The sequence below is a fragment of the Ochotona curzoniae genome, unplaced genomic scaffold (assembly GCF_017591425.1).
Source record: "Ochotona curzoniae isolate NIBS_2020 unplaced genomic scaffold, NIBS_Ocur_1.0 contig_2692, whole genome shotgun sequence".
Lineage (NCBI taxonomy): Eukaryota > Metazoa > Chordata > Mammalia > Lagomorpha > Ochotonidae > Ochotona > Ochotona curzoniae.
This window is the reverse complement of record NW_024465556.1, coordinates 12,694,955-12,714,817: the sequence shown is the minus strand read 5'-3', so window position 1 is coordinate 12,714,817 and position 19,863 is coordinate 12,694,955. Positions and strand designations below refer to the sequence as shown.

Here is a 19,863-nt window from a genome sequence, read left to right as displayed (position 1 = left end):
CAGATGGGATAAGAACCAATCCCTATATGGGATCCTGCTGGATGCAAGGTGAAGACTTTAGCCACTAGGCTATCTCGTCGGACCCATGAAATATTTATAAAAATAGAAAATTAGTAATTGTTTCTCAGGGTATTCCTATTTTAATGTTATACTGTTCATATACTTGGTCAAACTGAAATGAGAAATAGGTCACTTGAATTAGTCCTCAAATTGTATCCATCCATATTCACCTTACAATACAGATAATATAAATAAATATTATAGATATATTTATAATAATAAAAATAGAATCAAAATAATAGAAATAGAATGTCTGCTCAGAGATAATTTAACTTTCCTGGAAGCAGGACTGTTGGGAGAGACAGCCATGAGTCCTGGGTGACGCTGCTGTGATGACTCACTGCCAGTATTATGACAAACCTGATCGTACTGTGCTGTAATGCATGATGAGAAAGAGGTGTCCCAGCAGGAGCAGGAAAGCTTGCTTATAAACTGAAAGGACCCCATTAACTGAGTGCTGCTTCTCCTCTTGGGTAGATATTCTTTCCTATTCTTGTAGTCAAATAGCACACATCCTATTTTCAATTTACCGCCACCTAAGGCATGGATGATGCAGGTAACCAATACGGCTTAAATTGCGTGCAAACTAAAAATAGGATTTGAATCTCATCTTAAGCGCAATCTAGCAAATAAAATCAGTGGGCTTCTAGAGGCGGTAGAGTTCCTCTTAGCCTTAATATTTGCTGAATTACTCAAGGTTGTCTATGTTGTTCGTTTTCGTGTTTTAGATGGTTTGCGTAAATAAATGGTAATTTAGATACGCTTAGCTATATTTTCCGTGGACATTTCAATTCAATGTTAGTACGGAGTAAACAACATGCATAACCTTTGTAAAATTTCTATGGCTTTTTCTGCTTCTGTGATGGAACCATAATAGCTTGGATAAAGACACTTACTGTTTTCTGGGTTGGTCAGGATTTGTCTTACCTATTGCACATCAGAGGAAGTAATTTTGAAAATGGCATAATAACACATTCAGATTTTATAAAAGGAAAACCATGATCCTGTTTATTGCTACCATGTTTTTGAGGAAGTGTCAAATTTTGTAGTTCTAACCTCATGGGCTGTATAAAGAAATGGAAGAACGGGGAGGCTGCTGTGAACAACACTGGCTGGCTTTCACGTAACGCAAGGCTGTCCTGTGGAACACAGCTTACTCCCTTCAGCTTGAGAAAGAGAAGTGCAGGCTAATACAGGAATGGAGGAAAAAAGAAAAGTCTAATAACCAGCCTTGTTCAAAAGTAAAGTGCCTCAGGAGATATTACTTGCAGATTTGTGTTTCCAAAGGCAACTGCAAAAAGGGCTCAGAGCTCGCATACAACCACATCCACTATCAGTAACGGATGAAGTCCCTGAGATTGTAAGAACTGGTCTTCGCTTACTGGGAACCCAAAAAACAGTGATGGTGTAGTTGCATGCAATATATGCATTATGTAAATATATTTATATCTAAAGGCTCAGAATACTCTTGTAAACTTGTGAACCTGTATCCTGCCCCTTATAATAGTCTGCTTTTAAAAAACAGTTCATCATAAGCCACCTAATATGGTGAGAAAAGAATGAAAGGAATGATTATTAAGGCTTTATCTTTACCTACAGTTAAAGTACATGTATATTAACAGAGCAATATGGTTTGATGAGACCACATTGAGAACGGGATGGGATTTTTCACAGAGGTTTTGTTGACGACTACTTCCATTAGCATGAGCTTTTCTAGTTGCATGCACATGTTCTATGTTGAAGCAATATTATTTTTAGAAAAAGACTGATGGCATATTTTTTTAAGTTTCAATCATTGCATAAACCAAAATTCTGAATGGAATTGTTTCCCATAGAACACCTAAGTGGGTCTCACTGGTTCTGTTTTAATTTTGTTGTTAAAATATGCAGAGACAACCTGATTTCTCACTTTCAGAGAATCCAGCACTGAGCCTTCAGGAAAGTTCCAAGTGGTCAGAGGATCTGTGATGAGGGGTGTTGCAGGTGGACTCATACGTTGTGTGGCCCATAAAAATCTCTTGTAGCTCAATAAAAACTTGGTTTCTTTACAATTGTGAGAAAATAAAATGCACAGCAAGTTTAAACAGTAGTACAAACTACACCTGTATTTCCATGACCTGAATATAACAGTTTAACATACTGCCACAAGTTTGATATTTTTAGCCACTGGAGAGTAACTTGAAGAATTATAGCATTTCATACCTGTATGTTTCAGTGGATATATTTGACCACAATGGCGTGCTTATATATGTTAATAACACTGAAGAAATTTAATTGTTTTTAAGATTGTCTAATACCTAATCTGTATTGAAATTCCTTTGGTTGTTTCTCAAATGTCTTTTTTTTTTTTTCTATTTTATCTTTTTCCTAGAATTAGAGCACAAGCTAGCTTCATAAATAAAATGGAACTAATTTTGAGCCTAAAAAACTGTTGGAAAGGAAACATGCACATGCTCTCCAAAGTGTCATAATATGACACCTGATATTAGTAATGTCTACATAATGTTATTATTATTTAAATGCATGGAGGGTGTGGGAGAAGTGTGAGCAATGCAAGTCACCATCATTTTCGTTACTTCTGTGGCAAAATAAGTCAATTCATTAAGCTTGATAATTTAATAATTAACTCTTATGTGACATAGTCATGAAGCTTGTGAAGTTTTATACTGAAATTACACAATTTATGCTAATGAGTATAGCCCACTAGATGTTAAGAATGTTATTTTTCTTATAGATGAGGAACTTGGGAGCCTATTAAAGCTAATATAAATTTGATTCAGGATTAAATCATTATTATAGCAAAGTTTAATTTCAGTCCCTCAATGTCATGTAAAATATTATGGAAAACAGTTTTTAATAGATTCTCAGGATTATGATCCAAATTACATTTTAGTATGCTTAAAATATTAACGTATATGTACTTTTCATGAAGTTATTTCGAAAATTTTCATTACATTGAATTTTTGCTGGCAACACTTGAGGCTTTCTAAGATGTATCCAAATGTTCTACTGGTTATTCTTTCGATGTATTGAAATGTACTTGTTTTCCAAATGCCTGTAGTGTTTATTATTTAAAAAGCACATAAATTTCACTATTACATTTAAGAAACTTTGGGTGGATTATTCTTTTTGACATATTTCTTGAATATATATGTGCCATATATATGTATATGCATATTTGGGTATAGTATATATGTATGCATGTGTATTTATGCACATATTTTTGCATACCATTTGTTTCTTTCAAAGGCAGAGTGACAGGAAGAAGGATTTCAGCTTTCAGCTGGCTTACTCCCAAAATGGCCACAACAACCAGGTCTGGGACACACTAACACCAAAAACCAGAAGGCAGTGACCCTATCCCAGTTTCCCACAGGAAGGGCAGAGGCCCAAGCATTTGAGTCTTCTTCAGCTGCCTTAATGGGAATGGCAGCTGGAAGTTGGATCGGAGGTTATGAGGGCTTGCAACTGGCCTGTGGGAACAGGATGCTTATGGTGCACATGGCGATTTAGCATGCTGGACCACACTACCTTAGCCTGCTGCAAAATAGTGCCACCCCCTATCTTTTTAAGGTTTTTTTTTTAAGATTTATTTATTTTTATTGCAAAGTCAGATATACAGAGAGGAGGAGAGACAAAGAAATATCTTCCATCCCATGATTCACTTCCCAAGTGACTGCAACGGCCTATGCTGTGCTGATCCAAACTCAGGAGCAAGGGGATCTCCTGGGTCTCCCACACAGGTGCAGGGACTCAAGGTTTTCGGTTGTCCTTGACTTCTTTCCCAGGCCACAAACAGGGAGCTTGATGGGAACTGGGGCTGCCGGGAATAGAACCGGTGCCCATATGGGATCCTGGTGCATTCAAGGGGAGGACATTAGTCACTAGGCAATGGCACCCAGCCCCTATCTTTTTAAGTTTTACAAACTAGCTTATTTTGGGGGCCAACATGATAGCCTAGCAGGCTAATTCTCCACCTGCCTTCCCTGGCGTGCCATATAGGTGCCAGTTCCTGTCCCCGTTGCTCCACTTCCTGAGTTAGCTCCCTGTTTATGACCTGGGAAAACAGCAGAGAATGTCACAAGTCCATAGGACCCTGCACCCACATGGGAAACCTGGAAGAAGCTCCTCACCCCTGGCTTCAGATCAGCCCAGTTCTGGTTGTTGCAGCTATTTGGGCTGCAGATGGAAGCCCAGCCAGTGGATGGAGGATCTCTCTCTGTCTCTCCCTCTTACTGTCTCTATCTAATTCTGATTTTCCAACTGTAAGAAAGATATCTTAGGATGCAAAACCTATAAACCAGTTTGTTTGGTTAACTTCCATGTGTACACAAATTAAATTATATGAATTAGAGATTCCTAATATTCATATTATTTTTAAAATAAAGTATTTTAGATTACTTACTAATAAAGTAAAATTTCTGTATTTCAATCAGTTTTATGAATAGAGAAAATAGCAAAGTTATAAATCTAACAACTAAACATCCATGCAGAAAATTCTAGTTAAAGGAAATAGATCATTTTGTGGAAAACAAACCACTAATGGAGATTCAAGGATATAAATATCAAATTTTCCACTAATCTACTTGATAATATTTTTTGGAATCATTACCTTTATTTGAGAGAGTTTTCTATGTCTTCAAATTAGGGTGGCCTGAATTAATCATAATGACTTCTTATTTCTATTGTGTTACTCCTTATGGAATACATGTAGTCAAAATATTTCATTTGAGTTTTGCCAAGGCTCTGTGAGGCAGGCCAAGTAATTATTTCAGCTTACTCATCATTTTGGAAATAATTGAATAACAGTTTCAAACATTTATATGCATAAATTATAGCTAGCATTAATTAAAACTACCGTTTGCTAAGTATATAATTTATTCCAGGCATTATTTTTAACAGAAATGACTCTTATTCTAAAAAAAAATCCTATTAAGTTTATTATCACTTAACATATAATGGCTTGGATATGGGCTGCTTAAGTTACTTACTATATAACTAATGTTTATCGGAACAGGAATTTGTAGAGAGGTCTACACGGTAACAATGCTACCTTTTACTCTTGGATAAGAATTAATTACTGTTATTGGAGAGGCAGAATTGCGAAGAGGATAGATAGGAGAGATGGGAGTGGCTATTGGCTCACTCTCCAAATGGCCACAACAGCCAGAGCTGAGTCCACCTGAAACCGGGCTTCCCACATGGGCACAAGAGCCCATCCTCCACTGTTTTCCTAGACCACAAGAAGAAACTGGATGGGAAATGGAACAGACAGTATGGAACCGGCAATGTTTGGGGTCCCAGTGCTTGAAGGTGCTGAGCCATGCACCAGTCCTCAGTCATGCTCTGAGTGCAGTCTTGGAGGAATACAAAGAACTGAGTATGAAAATAGAAAGGGAAAAACATGTGAAAGAAATTAATTTGAAATCTTCATGGAGACAGAGATAGAGTCAGGAGCTTGGTACTTAAGGGGATGTAAATGACAAAAAAAACCACAAGATCAATGCTAGAAAAATATTGAATATGCCAACCAGCTCTTTAGCTCTTAATTTTTTCTCTTAACAACTGCAAACATTTGTGTGTGTATATATATATGTAAAACTATGTATGTATATCATATTATTATATATCTAAATGTATCTTCCTATAATGCCACTTATATTATTTTGAAAGATGATTCTCATTTTCAGAAAGATGTATTTATTTTTTTTGAAGATCAGAGTTACAGAAAAAGAGGCAGTGTCGGGAAAGCAGAGAGAGATCTAGTCATTGGTTCACACCCCAGTTGACCATGAAGGCCAGAGGTAGGCCAGGAGAAAACTAGGACTGGGGAGCTTCATCTGGGTCTCCCATATGGGATGGCAAGGACCCAAACACTTGAATTATCTTCTGCTGCTTTCCCCTTGCAGAGAGCTGGACTGGGGCAAAGCAGCTCTGACGTGAACTGACTCAGTGTGGGATACTGATAGTGCAGGCAGTGGCTTTATGCATGATGCCACGGCATTTGCCCCAAGATGATTTTTTTTTTCCTTTTAAAGTACTTTTTTTATCTAGTAAGTGAGATTTTCTGCTCAGAAATGATTAGACTTCCAGAAAGAAAAACATCAATATCAGTGTCTGGAGGAAAAACATGTCATGCTCTGAAATTTTAATAAAAACATATTTACAAAGAGCTAGATATTGAAGAAGGGAGTCTGGTGTATGAATTTGGCCTGAAATATGATTAAATTTGAATTGAAGAGTAGGGAGAGTTGGAGATTAGCAAAGCAATTAGTGGGCAATATTTCAAGATATTTGCCTTTAGCAGCAAAGAGTTTAAACTAATATGAGGCTACAGTGCATAGCAGAAGTGAGAAGAAATGAGATTGTAAAGCTGGTAGAGGTGAAGGTTTTAGTTATCTGTGAGACATATTAATAGCATTCCTACATATATCCTCAACTGAAAGACACCCATATGTGTGCCTGCAAAGAAAAATCTAAGATTAGTTATTACTCATAGCACCCCAAAATGGAATTTTTATCAAAACATAATTTACAGAAAAATGAATTAGAATAATATCTCTTGGAACAATAAAAATAAGCAGAGATCAACTGCATGCAATGTTTTAGATGTGTGTCAAATAAATGCATGCTGAATGCAAGACCATAAACAAGCATGCAAATGCTAATATCCAATTTTTTTGATGATTAGAAATGGAAAATCTATAGCTTTATAAATCAATAAAATCATTGTTCGTAAGATGTAATGACTGGAAGACAGGAGCTCCTGAAGTGCTAGTAATATTCTCAAAATATTTCATTGATTTGAAAGAGAGAATGAACCACCTGTTCTCTGCTGCTTCACCCCCCAACTGGCTGCAATAGCTGCAGCAGGGCATGGCTGAAACCAGGAGCCAGGATCTCCATACAGATCTCCCATGTGAATGAAGTACTCAGGCATCTAACCTCTCACCTACTGTTTCCCTGGGTACATTAGCAGCATCATGGTACGAAATGTGGAAATCTCAACCAGCAGCTTAATACACTGTGCCTCAACATCTCTCCCAATCTTCTGATTCTTCATTTTAGCACTAGCTATAGAGTTCTCTCAGTTTATGAAAACAGCAACAGCTAAATTTATAATTTACAATGATAAATTTAATTAGTTTATCTTACAACTAAATTTATGACACATTGATACATGATTTCTGCTTTAATTAAATAATCTTAATTCAGAATTTTTTTATAAGGAGATATCTATGGAAATTTTGTAGCTGAATAATTGCACAGTTCCATTGAATTCACAAAGATAGATATTAGCAATAGCAAGAAAAAAGGGTTGAAAATAAAAAGGGAAATTAAGGCCAGAATTGGAACACAAAGATGGACATGATAAAAGTTTAAGATGAAATGGGAAAAAAGCATCTGCTCCTAATAGTGTAAGGTGAATTAAGTGAAAGAGATTTTAAAATGAAATTCTAAGATGAGTTATTAGGCGATATCACTGTTAAGCTTGAAAATCAGGGTAGTAAGTGATTTGACTAAATTTGACTTCCATAGTTCTGTGGATAGGTGCCTTAGCATCCCTGTATTATTGCTGAACATGTAATGGGTTAAGGAAGGTCAGGATTGGAGAGTTTTAAAGTCATCTTTGTAACACTGATATTTGAAGTTATCAATGAAAGATGGGACACCTATGTTTGCACAGCGTCGAAATCTGGCTAATGAATATATGTATTATCTCACATATTTAGCTTTTGGGTGAAAGAGAGAGAGAGAGAGGTTCTCTTGAAAAAATTCTGTCTCGTTGAAATGTGGTATCCTTTGACCCACATCTCCCCAACTTTCATCTCCATGTTAACCCTTGCTTAACTACCCTTCCACTCTTCTGTGGTCAAGCTTTTCAGATTCCACATGTAAGTAAGAGTGCTTAGTATTTATTTTCTGTGCCTGACTTATTTAACACAATGTCTTCTTGGTTCATTTGTGTTGTTACTGAATGACAGAGTTTGAGTTTTTTCATGAGTGAACACCATTAAGTTGTATATTCTGAACTGTATATATACTATGTAAACACATGACTTGTCTTCTGTCAAGGTGAAAGTAAAATTAAGTCAACAAAACAAGAAACTATTTGAGTGTATTAAGGGAGAAGATACTGAAAATAATTGAAGGATAGTAGTGATTCCCTTGAGAGCGAGGGAAGGCAGCATTCCGAGACAGGGAGTGGTTGGATATAAAGGGGAGTCAAGGTGAAGAGTTCAGTGTGAAAGAGGATGAAGAAGCTAAAATTGCGTGATGTATTATCATACATAAAATACATAAAATATTAGACTACAGAAAAGGCATGGATGAAAAGCATTCAGTTAATGCTTTCTCAGCCATTTCAATTATTATGAATTAAAGATATTGAAATCTGAAGGAAAAAATCAAGACATTCTGTGATTTCTGTTTGTTGGAAAGTTTTAGTGCACATGTTGGCAAGCCACCACCAACAGAGCAAATCTGGCCTGCTGCCTATTTTGTACAGCCCATAAGCTAAGGTTAGTCTTAACATTTTTAATGGTTGAAAAAAAATCTTAATTATACTTCATTATAATACTTGTGACAAATGAAAATTAAGTGGAATGTGAACTGAGTGGTTTTTAATAAATTTTATTGGAATAGGGACATATGCTACTTTATTTACATAGTACTCATGTGTGCTCTTGCGCTATAATACCAGGTTTGAGTAACATGACATTTATATGACATGAGTTGCAAAAATACACGTTATTATCATGCATTTGCAGAAAAACAGTATTAACTTCTTTTTATACTAAAAAATGCAAATGAAATGTGTGTATGAAAGTGTGTAACAGGCTAAAGGAAGGGAAAAGTTTTGCTTGAAAAACAGCAGGTGACATTAAAATGCTCCCAGACACCATGTGTTCTTTTGAAGCATGGGTTGCGATTCTCATTGTGATTGAAATTGATTAATGACATGTAACAAATCATTGAAAGAACTTCAAACCTCCTGTGAAAGAATCAGTCCAGAGTTCAGCATTATGCGGTGGTCGCTCTCTGTGGAAAATTAAAATGAAAACAAGTTCTTGAAAATTTTAATCTTTCAAGCTATTGCTCAACTTCTGGCCCTTGTCTAATTGGACATAATGTGTGTTGATTGCAGCTGACTATGTGAGTTGAGATGTTATTAAGGAAATCGAGTACAACTCATGAGTTTCCTTTCTACAACAGGGTCAGTCTCAGTTTTATCCAATAATCGGCTCGTCACTGTTTGGCTTGTTGGTAAGCAGTTGCAAGTATTGTCACTTTGTGTCAAGGGACAATTAGGCAAGAAGCTTAATTGGCTTCCTCAAGGTTATATTGGAAATCGGTGACATTTCAAGGAACCCAATTCAGGATACACCTTACCAGATCACCTCTTGAATAGTTTTATTATGAATTTAGTGAATGATTTTCTAGGATGTACCAGCATATACATTGGTTGAGTTACAATTCAACATTTTTATTGGATCCAAAAGTGTAGATTTATTAACCCTGTGACGTAGAATGTACGGAGACAAGTTGAACCTATTTGTAGTGATTAACATATGAAAGTTTAAACATTTTTCTAAGAGCAAGAGAATGATAGTGTCCTGTTGTCAAGATCAGGAAAACTCATTTTAGTAGTGAACTAGTTATTGCATTCATAGCTTATAATTTACTGAATATGCGTATAAGTTATTTTTTATTTCAAAATTACTGAGCTGTGTTTTCATTTACATGTCTTTTACTATAAATAGTAAAGTAATCTCTTTTGATCTTTTGTTGCATAGGTAAGGCACATTATCTTAGAGAAAAAACTACAAACAATTCTCAGATGCTGAGGAAGAGTATTTGCATAGTGCATTTTTTTAAAAGTCTAATACAACTTAATTTGATCCTTTAAAGAAGATTTAGCGAACATGCTGGGTTCGTGAACATACTTTAGCAGATGTTGTTATTGAATAAGAAATCGCTGTCTTTTATTGAGCATTCAATTTCTTTCCATTATTATGTTATAAATTTTAAAGAAACTGTGAATCAGAAAGCCTTATGTTTTTCTTATTATATTAAGGTAAAGATATAATTAGTCCTGAGAGTCTTACAGATTCTATTTTAGAACCTTGGTGCAACATAGTATCAGATAATTGATATTTCATTTTATTTCTTATTGTATTTTTCTCTTGACTATTTTATCTTATAATTTAAATTTCATATATTGGAAAGATGTGATAATTTGATGCAGAAATTCAGTATGTGATGAACAAATCAGATGTGATAGCATATCCATATCTTAAACAGCTTTGAAATATGAGTTGTACATGTTTATGAAGTACAACATGCTATATCAAAAGATATACAAAGTAACCATTCTTTTGGTTTCTTTCTCCCTTATCTTTATTATTTCTTTTTCTACTGTACATAAATGATTTAAAAAAATTTTGTTCGGTACTCTTGGCATCATACTTAGAATATTGTAAATATTTTGAATTTGGGGGCTGGTGCTCTGACGCAGCGGAGTCCACCTTTGCCTGCCATGCTGGCATCCAAAATTAGCACCCAACTGCCTGTGATGGCCAGGAGTCAGAGCTGGAGGCAGGGAGTTAATCCAGATCTAGTACTTAGGTGGTAGGAAATCAGCTATGTTGGCTATCCTCACTGCCTCACAAGAATCCATATTTGCTGGAAGCTAGAATCAGGAGCTGAATCCTGGGATTGAACCCAGGCACCCTAATATAGGTACAGGATCCTTACCAGTATCTTGGCAGCTAGAGCAAATGTTCAGCTCTGAAAAGCTTTATCAACTGATTTGCTCTTACTTCTCCCTCTAAATAGTACATTTCACTTACTTAATATATCTTCTAAATGCTTCTTTTCATCCTCTAAACCCTGTGCATTCATTCTACTGTTACAATATATTTGCAATTTCTTTCTGATGATTTAATTACATGGTAAAACTTGTGAAATCTTATAGCCATCTTTGTGACAAGAGTCTTCTTTGACAAAAATTGCTAGGTCCAAAGGGCCAAGGTGTGTATGTATTGTAGTTTAGGCATATGGATTCCTGTTTATCCATCCCATATTCCACATTTCAAATGGAAGATGGGTATGCCTTACTGTTCAAATATAACACATTGAAAGCATAAGGTAATACAGATTAAATTACTCTGGAGGGAAGAATAGATGCCAATGTGCGACTAAGCTAACTTAATAAATACTACCCATGACAGTTTTACTCTCCTATAGAAGAGTTTGTATACATATATTCATCTTAATGTGTTTATACATACAAAACATGCTTTATATATATGTATGTGTGTCTATATGTGTGTGTTTGTTTATGCTCATATGAATGCACAGACATCTGTATATGTGCACATATGATTTGTAAATATATGCGCTTGCCATTGACCAATGTAAATCCAGTATTTATGTAAGGAATCTGTATATGTACATACATAGGTAGACCTAGACTCATTTCAAATTAAATATTGTTAAAATGTTGCCTTATAAAATGTAACATTAGTTAAATGTATATGTGCATGTCTTACAAGTGTATAATTGCATTGAATAGGAATTAATGTAAGATTTTCACGGGTTAGAAATTTTCAAGTCCTCACATCTATTTTATGGATTAGATTTATGTATTTCAGACTCCAAATTCTACATTTTATTCTCAAATATAACATGATTCTAGAGAAAATAATTATAATTTGGCAGATATATTATTTAAAAAAATAAACCCACTAAGTTTTGATTAAATGATTTAAATCCTTCTGTCTCTCATTTTAAATGAACACATTTTATGAATGTCCTGTAATGACCAGTTCCTAAAATTTGTCTGAGATTGTGGAATGACTTAAAATCTAATTATCTCATGTTTCAGGCTAAAATGACTCAGCTGCCTGATGTAGAAAAGGAAAAGATTGCTGAGCAAGTTGCTGATTTCAAGAAAGTCAAGAGCAAACTGGATGCAGAAATCGAGATATGGGATGATACAAGCAATGACATCATCGTTTTGGCCAAGAAGATGTGTATGATCATGATGGAGATGACAGATTTCACAAGGTAATTACGTGGAAAAATGGTAATACTTGGGAATATTCATCACGTTAATTAAACCTGAAGTTTATCAGAATGGCAGGTGCTAAATACTAAGTGGCATGGGAGAGGCAAATAAGATGGAATTCCAAAGCTGCAGGTATGTAATGATTGGGGTTTTGGTGGATAAATATGTCAAAGTTATTAGTAAGGAGTCAAAAATAATTTTGGACATGACAATACTCTCATGAATTTTTTCTGCATGACATATTAGTAGGCAAGTGACGTTATGGTTGGTAGTAGACTTCCTGAATAACGGATTTCTACATAATTTCAGTTCTAATGATATGTTTTATTATCAGGTTTGCTGGTACATTTTTCTCTGATTATAGCAATCACATATACATATGAAGCTACAATGATTTACTGATAGTAATAAAAATGTTTGCAGTAATTTTAAAATTCAATTTTCTAAAACTTGCCAGAGCTAGTGAAATATATACTATTTGCTCTATCAGTTATTAAAGTTAGTTATTAAAATATGCAAAACCATAACTACTAAAATATTTAGCCTTGATAAATATAAGCCATGGAATAGTGGGACTTCCTGAAGTGTATTTAGGAAATCATTTGTTTTTGTCACCATCCATCACAGATAAAAACATGCAATAAAAAAATAATGATGATTGAGGAAAAATAAATGATTCTTGTATTAAAATGGAAATTGAGAGAGTAGTTCTAAACATTTCACTTATAAAACGGATTATCAAAGTTTTTCTAGAATTTTGTGGGGTATCATAAAAATGTTGACATGTAAGTGGGTAACTAGTAAACATTTATAACAAAAACAAAAAATTTAATGCCATTTAAAGACATTATAAGGAACATAGCCTAATAATGGACAAAAGATATAAACAGGTAATTCACCAGTTTCTTCCCATAAAATATAACAGATTGGAAGTATTTAAAAATATATATAACCTAAAACAGTTAAAATCAGTTAAGCTGGTTAGATGAAATTGACTGAAGCTTTTAAATATATGAAATTGATGAAAACTCTAAAATAGAGTTGGTATAAAATATGATAGTGAAAGCATACATTTACATATGTCTTACAATATTTGTGCAGTACATAGAAAGGAAAAGAAGTAGAAACCCTTGGTATATCCATCTTTATGTACATATGTTTGTGTGCTTGCATGCCATTGTTTGTATCTATCTATACATACATTGACCTGAACCAGTTCTATGTCATACTGAGCTTCAGGGAATCTGTTTCCAAGGAAATAATTTGAAGTGGCACATATTTTATGTAAGACCAGAGAATTATTTAAAATAAAATAAGCAGAATTATGAAGTTAATAATGGATTGTCATGTGAAAAGTGTACAGGAAACAAAGTCAAATTTTTAAAACGAGTGCAGAAAAAAATAGTTTGATCTATATTTTGTTGTTCTCTGGTGGATATTTCTCCTTTATTTTGCTTTATGCCAAACTTATGCTTTTTTAAATTTACACTTTTTTTCTTTTAACTTAAATCTTTAAAGAATTATTTATTTATTTATTTATTTTTTATTGGAAAGGAAGATTTACAGACAGAAGGAAAAACAAAGAGAAATATCCTTCACCCGCTGGTTCACTCCCCAAGTGGTCACAGTGGCCAGTGCTGAGCTGGAGTTAAATGGGAAATTTTATTCATAGAACAAATAGGAAGCAGAAGGAAACCTCTCTGCCAAGCTAAAGATTGTGCATAAATAAAGGGGAGCAATTTGTCAAGTAACTGCCTAATGGCTTTTATGTACTGGCGTATGCTGTCTGCAGAACATCACAGGGTTTGAAAAGATGGAAATGGAGTGATAGCCTGGGTAGAAAAATAGATCTTGATATAGAAAAGCTAATTAGCTGGGAAGATATTTTTCATCAGTTTTGAAACCTGATTTACTGTTTAGGGGCAGAACGAATGTTTTTTTTCTTCTTCTTCTTCATACACTCTGAGAAGAGTTAGTGGGTTATTTTTACACAAAATTCTAGGTTGGAACAGAATTTGCACCTGATTCAGAACTACTAGCAGTGGCATATTGAACTAACTGACTGAGTTAGGATTGGGAAAGATATGGAAAAAACCGTGGGAAGTAGAACAAAAGATGAGTGATACTGAGCATCACCTGAGGGATGATAAGTTTACTGATTTCGTCACAGATTTTTCCAGCTCTGTGTGAGACTACTTTCCAACTTGCTACTGACACACTTTGAATTTATCTGAAGTAGGTTTCTGCTGCATCCTGTGAGTGACTTTGAGGTGATGGTTTGCTGTAACTAGTATATGCTAGAAAAGTATTTACAACTCCACAGTATGATAATTCTTTGAAAATGGACACAGTTTGTGTTTTGCAAAAGCTGGGCATCCCAACATTCTCACCATGTGCTACCTCCGGGGCATCTGTAGAACAAAAACATTATGTGTTCAATTGCAGAGCAGATAAGGTCACAAAGCTGAATTTTAGACTTTGGTAGTCTGTTTCATGTAAACTGAATCCACAACTAGCCAAATTTCCGTTCACATATATTGTGATATATTTCCACTTGTCTTAAATGGATGAAATTTTAAAGAGTTTAACTCCCAATTCTGATTTAGGAGACTTTTTTTCCCTGCTAACACTGTAATGACTTCTGACCATTCAACTGTTCAGATCTTTTTGTGAGATATTGCTTAGTTTAATCCATGTTTGAAATGATGTTTTAACTTGTGTGTGGTGTGATGTCTAAGAATAAGGCTCATAGCTGACAGAGGAGTATTTATCAGCGAGTGATCATTCATCTGGTACTCTGTGTGTATTTTAAAATTGGACATAGAGTTGAAATAATAAAAACAGTACACCCTTTTTCTAAGTACCATACTAGTTTTTCATTGTCTTCAGATATACTATTTTTTTTAAATAATGTGTATAATAATAGCTAAACTTTGATGGTTGTTTCATATCGCTGCAACATGATAAAGGCAAGTTTTCTCATCTTATCCTTAGGTAGTTATTTGATTATTCTAATCTCCATTTTACGGTGAGGGGAATAGAGAACAGGTAAATTACTGAAAGACACACAAATGTGATTAGTTTCCAATTGACTTTTTTTCTAGCCTCTGAGTAATCTATTTGTTGTAAGTCTTCACTGTATCTTTTTTTTTTAAAGGATTTATTTAAGCCTGAAGTTATAAATTAAATGTATGCTATCGTAGTTCAAATTAAAAAGAAATGTAGGAGGAATGTGGGTGGGTCATGTGGGGTGTGTATGTGTGTGAATTATCAGCGTGCTCCTAAATCTATATTGTGATATACAAAACACTCACCTTATGTAAATAATTTATTAAAAGCAAAGGAAAGAAATGTAGAAAGTACATGCAGGAAGATTGCCAGGTAATTTTGGATAGCTCTTCTCAAAGAGATTTGACTTATAAGCCTTCCTCCCATGGTGGGCAACTGAGATATAGATAAGGAAGTAAAATATTCCCAAGTTTGTTTTTCCCTCTGAGCTATGCCTGCCTTGCACCTATGATAGATGCTGATTCAGTGCCTTTCATTCATATACAGTGAATTTTTGAATAATCATAGGTAGCACTAGAGGTATATTTCTATATATGATAACTGCCACAAATGAGTGAAAATGTTATGTCTTTCTTCTTGCGTATGATTTTTCACTTAGCATAGAAATGCCCAATTGCATCTCATTGTTGCCAGTTGCAGTGACATAATGCTGTGTGCCACTCTGTTTGTGACAGCTTCCTAAAAGCATGTGAGAGAAATTGCTTCATAGATCGAATGTTCTGTTAAATTGGCATGGACCCTATGTTCCCATGTTAAAATGGAGCTAATTCCTTGCTAATATTTCCCTTTTGAAACACTGAAGCTGAGTATGTATCCCTAACAGAAGAAAGAGCCACTTCTATTGTTGATGAATTGTCAATAGACATTACTTTCCTCGTCATGGGCCAGTTTTCCTGGGCCAAGCATAGACAACTATAAGGTCAATTAAATACCTTCTGAAATAATATAATTTGGAAAAAGTTGATTAGTATGACAATATAAAGCCGAACATATGTATAACAATCATGCAAAATATTTTTTTTAATTTTCATTGTTCCCCAGGGAAACGTTGTATGCTACATGTTCTGTAAAAACTGTAACTGACTTATCCCTGGTATTTAATATCACTACCAGCAATCCTTTTATACCTCTGTTTCTGTTATATCCCACGCAATATTTCAGATGCCTGGCACCCACTAGCCAGGCCCATATGTCTGCAAAGGAGCCATAGATTTGACACTCTACCCGTTTTATCCATGGCATTTTGAACTTGACACTGTACTCATTTTAGGCATGACTTTTTCAACTCAAGAGTTAACCTAAAATATGGAGGAACATGTGGATGGAGAAGTTTGCTGTCCATCCTCAGTTCAGGAGTGCGTGAGTTTTGATTAGGCAACACAAGAGTTGTTTTGATCTCTGTCAAACTGAATGAAAAATAATGGTGCTGGTAAATACTCAAGGTAATACCACGCTCCTTGTAGAAGAGGCCTTCTTGGCTGCAAGAGTGGTGGTGAATGAAGAAACGGGCTGCATTTCATTCCAAGGCTGTGCGTACCTCCCAGTGGAGACTGGCTTGCCTTTATGGAACATTTCTAAGACAGGGCCTTAGAAAACAGAAAATAATAGTGTGTGTGTGTGTGTGTGTGTGTGTGTGTGTGTGTGTGTGATGGGATTGAGTAAAGCAGAGAGTTACTTTGCCTCTATTCAGGTAGGGCTTCAGAATTAAATCCTTATGGTGACATGGTAGGAATGTGTCAAATCTGTTCTATGCCTCACATCCTTTCATTTATTAAATCAGAAATCTCTGCACACAGCACATCCTTCTGCTTTCCAGAGAGGAAACACTCGTATTCTATACTGTGTGAATCACAATAGCAATTTAAATGTAGCAGTGAAGGAAATAAGAAATGCTGGTTATATTTTGTATATTTCCTTTCTAAAAAGATAATAGACTAGATCTTAGGATTTAAGATATAAAGTAACCAAATTCAATTTTTTGTGTGTGTGTTACAGAGCTATTGAGTTTTCTTCCTATTATAGGTCAGATATACACAAATATATAGCAAATAATTTATCAAAAACCTAAGGCATATGGATGTGTACATTTTTTCCTTTTCTTTTTTATTATTATTGTTTTATGATACGGTTCCAAGGACTCTGGGATTTCCATACCCCTCCCCCACATTCCCAACCCCCGCTACTAATTTTCCCTCTAGTATTACAGTGGGTTCTTCATGAACCGTCATAAGCCCATCATGCCACTATTGAAGTGTTTCCTGCCATTGTAGGCATGGACATTGTCAGAGTCCAGCTTCCTACTGTCAGGATTTTGAGGCGGCAGCATTGCAGTACTCAGGGTTAAGCTGTTTCTTAGGATAACAGTGTTGCACATTGGGGCTCCGGTCTGAGTCTCAGCTACTTCCTGCACATGTGCCGCAGGAAGGCAGCAGGTGGAATTCCAGGCTCCTGGCGTTGGCCCAGCCCAGCCCCGGCGTGTTGTGGCCCTCTAAGGAGTAACACAGCAGACAGAAGATTGACTTTGTCTCTCTATTTCTCCCAAATCTTTCTTCTCCTCTTCTTTTTCTCTCTGTCTCTCAATGTTACTTTGCCTCTCAATAATGGAATTTTAAGAATAAGCAAAATAAATGTTTGAAGCACATGCTGACATTCCAACTTTTACTTCAATGAAATATCCATTTTGTGTTTGAAGAAAACATTGATCTTAGATGACTAGTTTTGTTTTCTGTGTACTACAATGGTTGGATGTTGTTTTCCTTATTGTATGTTAGAGTGCTTGTAAGCTATCATCATTGACTTTTGAATTGGTAGTTTGCACATGAAAACAGTTTATTTACTTGATGGAGTCATGAGTCACAGAAGCATTAGTCACTGACGCCAAAGAAATGATTTGACATAAAGAAGAATGATTTTGTCCACTACATATTTTTTAAGATTTTTTTATTGGAAAGTCAGATATACAGAGAATAAGAGAGACAGAGAGGAAGATTTTCTGCTCACTGATTCACTCCCCAAGTGGCCGTAATGGCTGGAGCTGAGTAAACCAGAAGCCAGGAGCCAGGAGTCTCTTTGGGGTCTCCCGCACAGGTGCAGGGTTGCAAGGCTTTGGGCCGTCCTCAACTGCTTTCCCAGGCCACAAGAGTAGGGAGCTGGATGAGAAGCGGGGCAGCCAGGATTTGACTGGGCACCCATATGGGATTCTGGCACATGCAAGTTGAGGACTTTAGCTACTAGGCTACTGCACTGGGCCCTACATGCTTTTAAAACACACACACACACACACACACACACACACACACACAGAGTAATGGACAAATCAATTAAAATGATAGTTTGGAAATACTTCTTTAAGACCTACCAGGAGAGTGGGATAGCATAAATAATCCTACTGGAATCTAGAGTTTTAATTTCTGGGCTTCATCATGAATATAAAAAAAATTTTGCAGAGATGTCTGTGTCATTTTTAAGTGCAGAACAATCCTGTGTTGTATGAATGTTAAGAGATTTTTAAAAAGACAGTCAAATTATGCATTGTCCTTGAGTGCAGGAGATAAGTATTTGAAACCTGGGAACAAAAATAAACCAAATGAGAGCACAGAGAGATTGTTTATTCAGATTTTGCAAAGAAACCAGTTGTCATCACTTCTTTTGGCAGTCACTCATGAGAAGGCAAGGAGAGCAAAGGATGCAACAAAAAGAATTTAAGGAAATTGTCGTAGAGAAGCTGCAGGTGGACAAACTAGAAACAGAGCTTCTTACGAAATTGGCTTGGGGAGCATATCTGCTTTTCTCTTACCGTTAGGGACACAGGTGGGGAAGCCGGCTGTCACCGACCCAGCCCAGGGTCTGCAGGGGCAGGGTTTACAAGTTGCCTTCTTGCATGGTGTCTGCAGAGTTTGTGGAACAGAGTTCATCCTGTGTAGTTTTCCCAGTGTCCATTTGTGTATTTAAGCTCTCAGAGATACAACTGATAATTATTACAATGAGGATAATAGCCAAAAATATCAAATCTATATTTTAAACACAATACAAATAGTTATAGACAAAAATGTGATTTATGATCATATGTATCCTAAACCAGTTTCCCAATGATTTTTAAATAATTGGATTAAAAGTAGAAAACCAAAAATACCATGAGATATCCTAGTTAATATGTTTTTTCCCTGTGAGAACATAACTAATTTTAACAGTCTTATTTCTTCTGTCTCAGGATGCCTTAATGAGTACAGTTCAGGTATACTTGGTTTTCTGTAGTACTTTGTTGAATATGTTCTTTGTGTAGATTATCTTTTTATATACATGAAATTTTAAGTTGGTACTCTTATGTCTCCAAAAAGTTGTAATGCCTTCCTTTGTATCTGATCGTGTTGTCCTGTAATATCTTCACATTTCCCACAGTAATTATTTACCCATTTCATTCTTCATTTGAGCTCTTCGTTCACTTGGCCAAATTTAAACCACTTCCTCTTGAAAATAAAATATTTTTATTTGCCGATGTAGAATGCAAAATTGTCACCTTTTCTCAGTCCAATCATGAAATTCAGTCTTTTGCTTAAACTTCAGACTTTGGATTTTACCCATTTTCCCCTAATGGCCTGGAATATGGTTGACTGAGGAGATGTTAGGGATAAAGGGAGACTCAGACAAACTCAGTTTTTGCT

General features: G+C 35.5%; 1 protein-coding gene across 1 annotated transcript in view; it reads left to right on the top strand.

The window, feature by feature from the left end:
* Positions 1–19,863, top strand: part of CTNNA3 (catenin alpha 3) — a 1,082,048-nt gene that overhangs the window by 979,164 nt on the left and 83,021 nt on the right. The window contains exon 15 of the mRNA XM_040975830.1: positions 11,951–12,132. Coding sequence (XP_040831764.1) covers positions 11,951–12,132 — 182 coding nt within the window. The remainder of the gene's footprint in view (positions 1–11,950; positions 12,133–19,863) is intronic.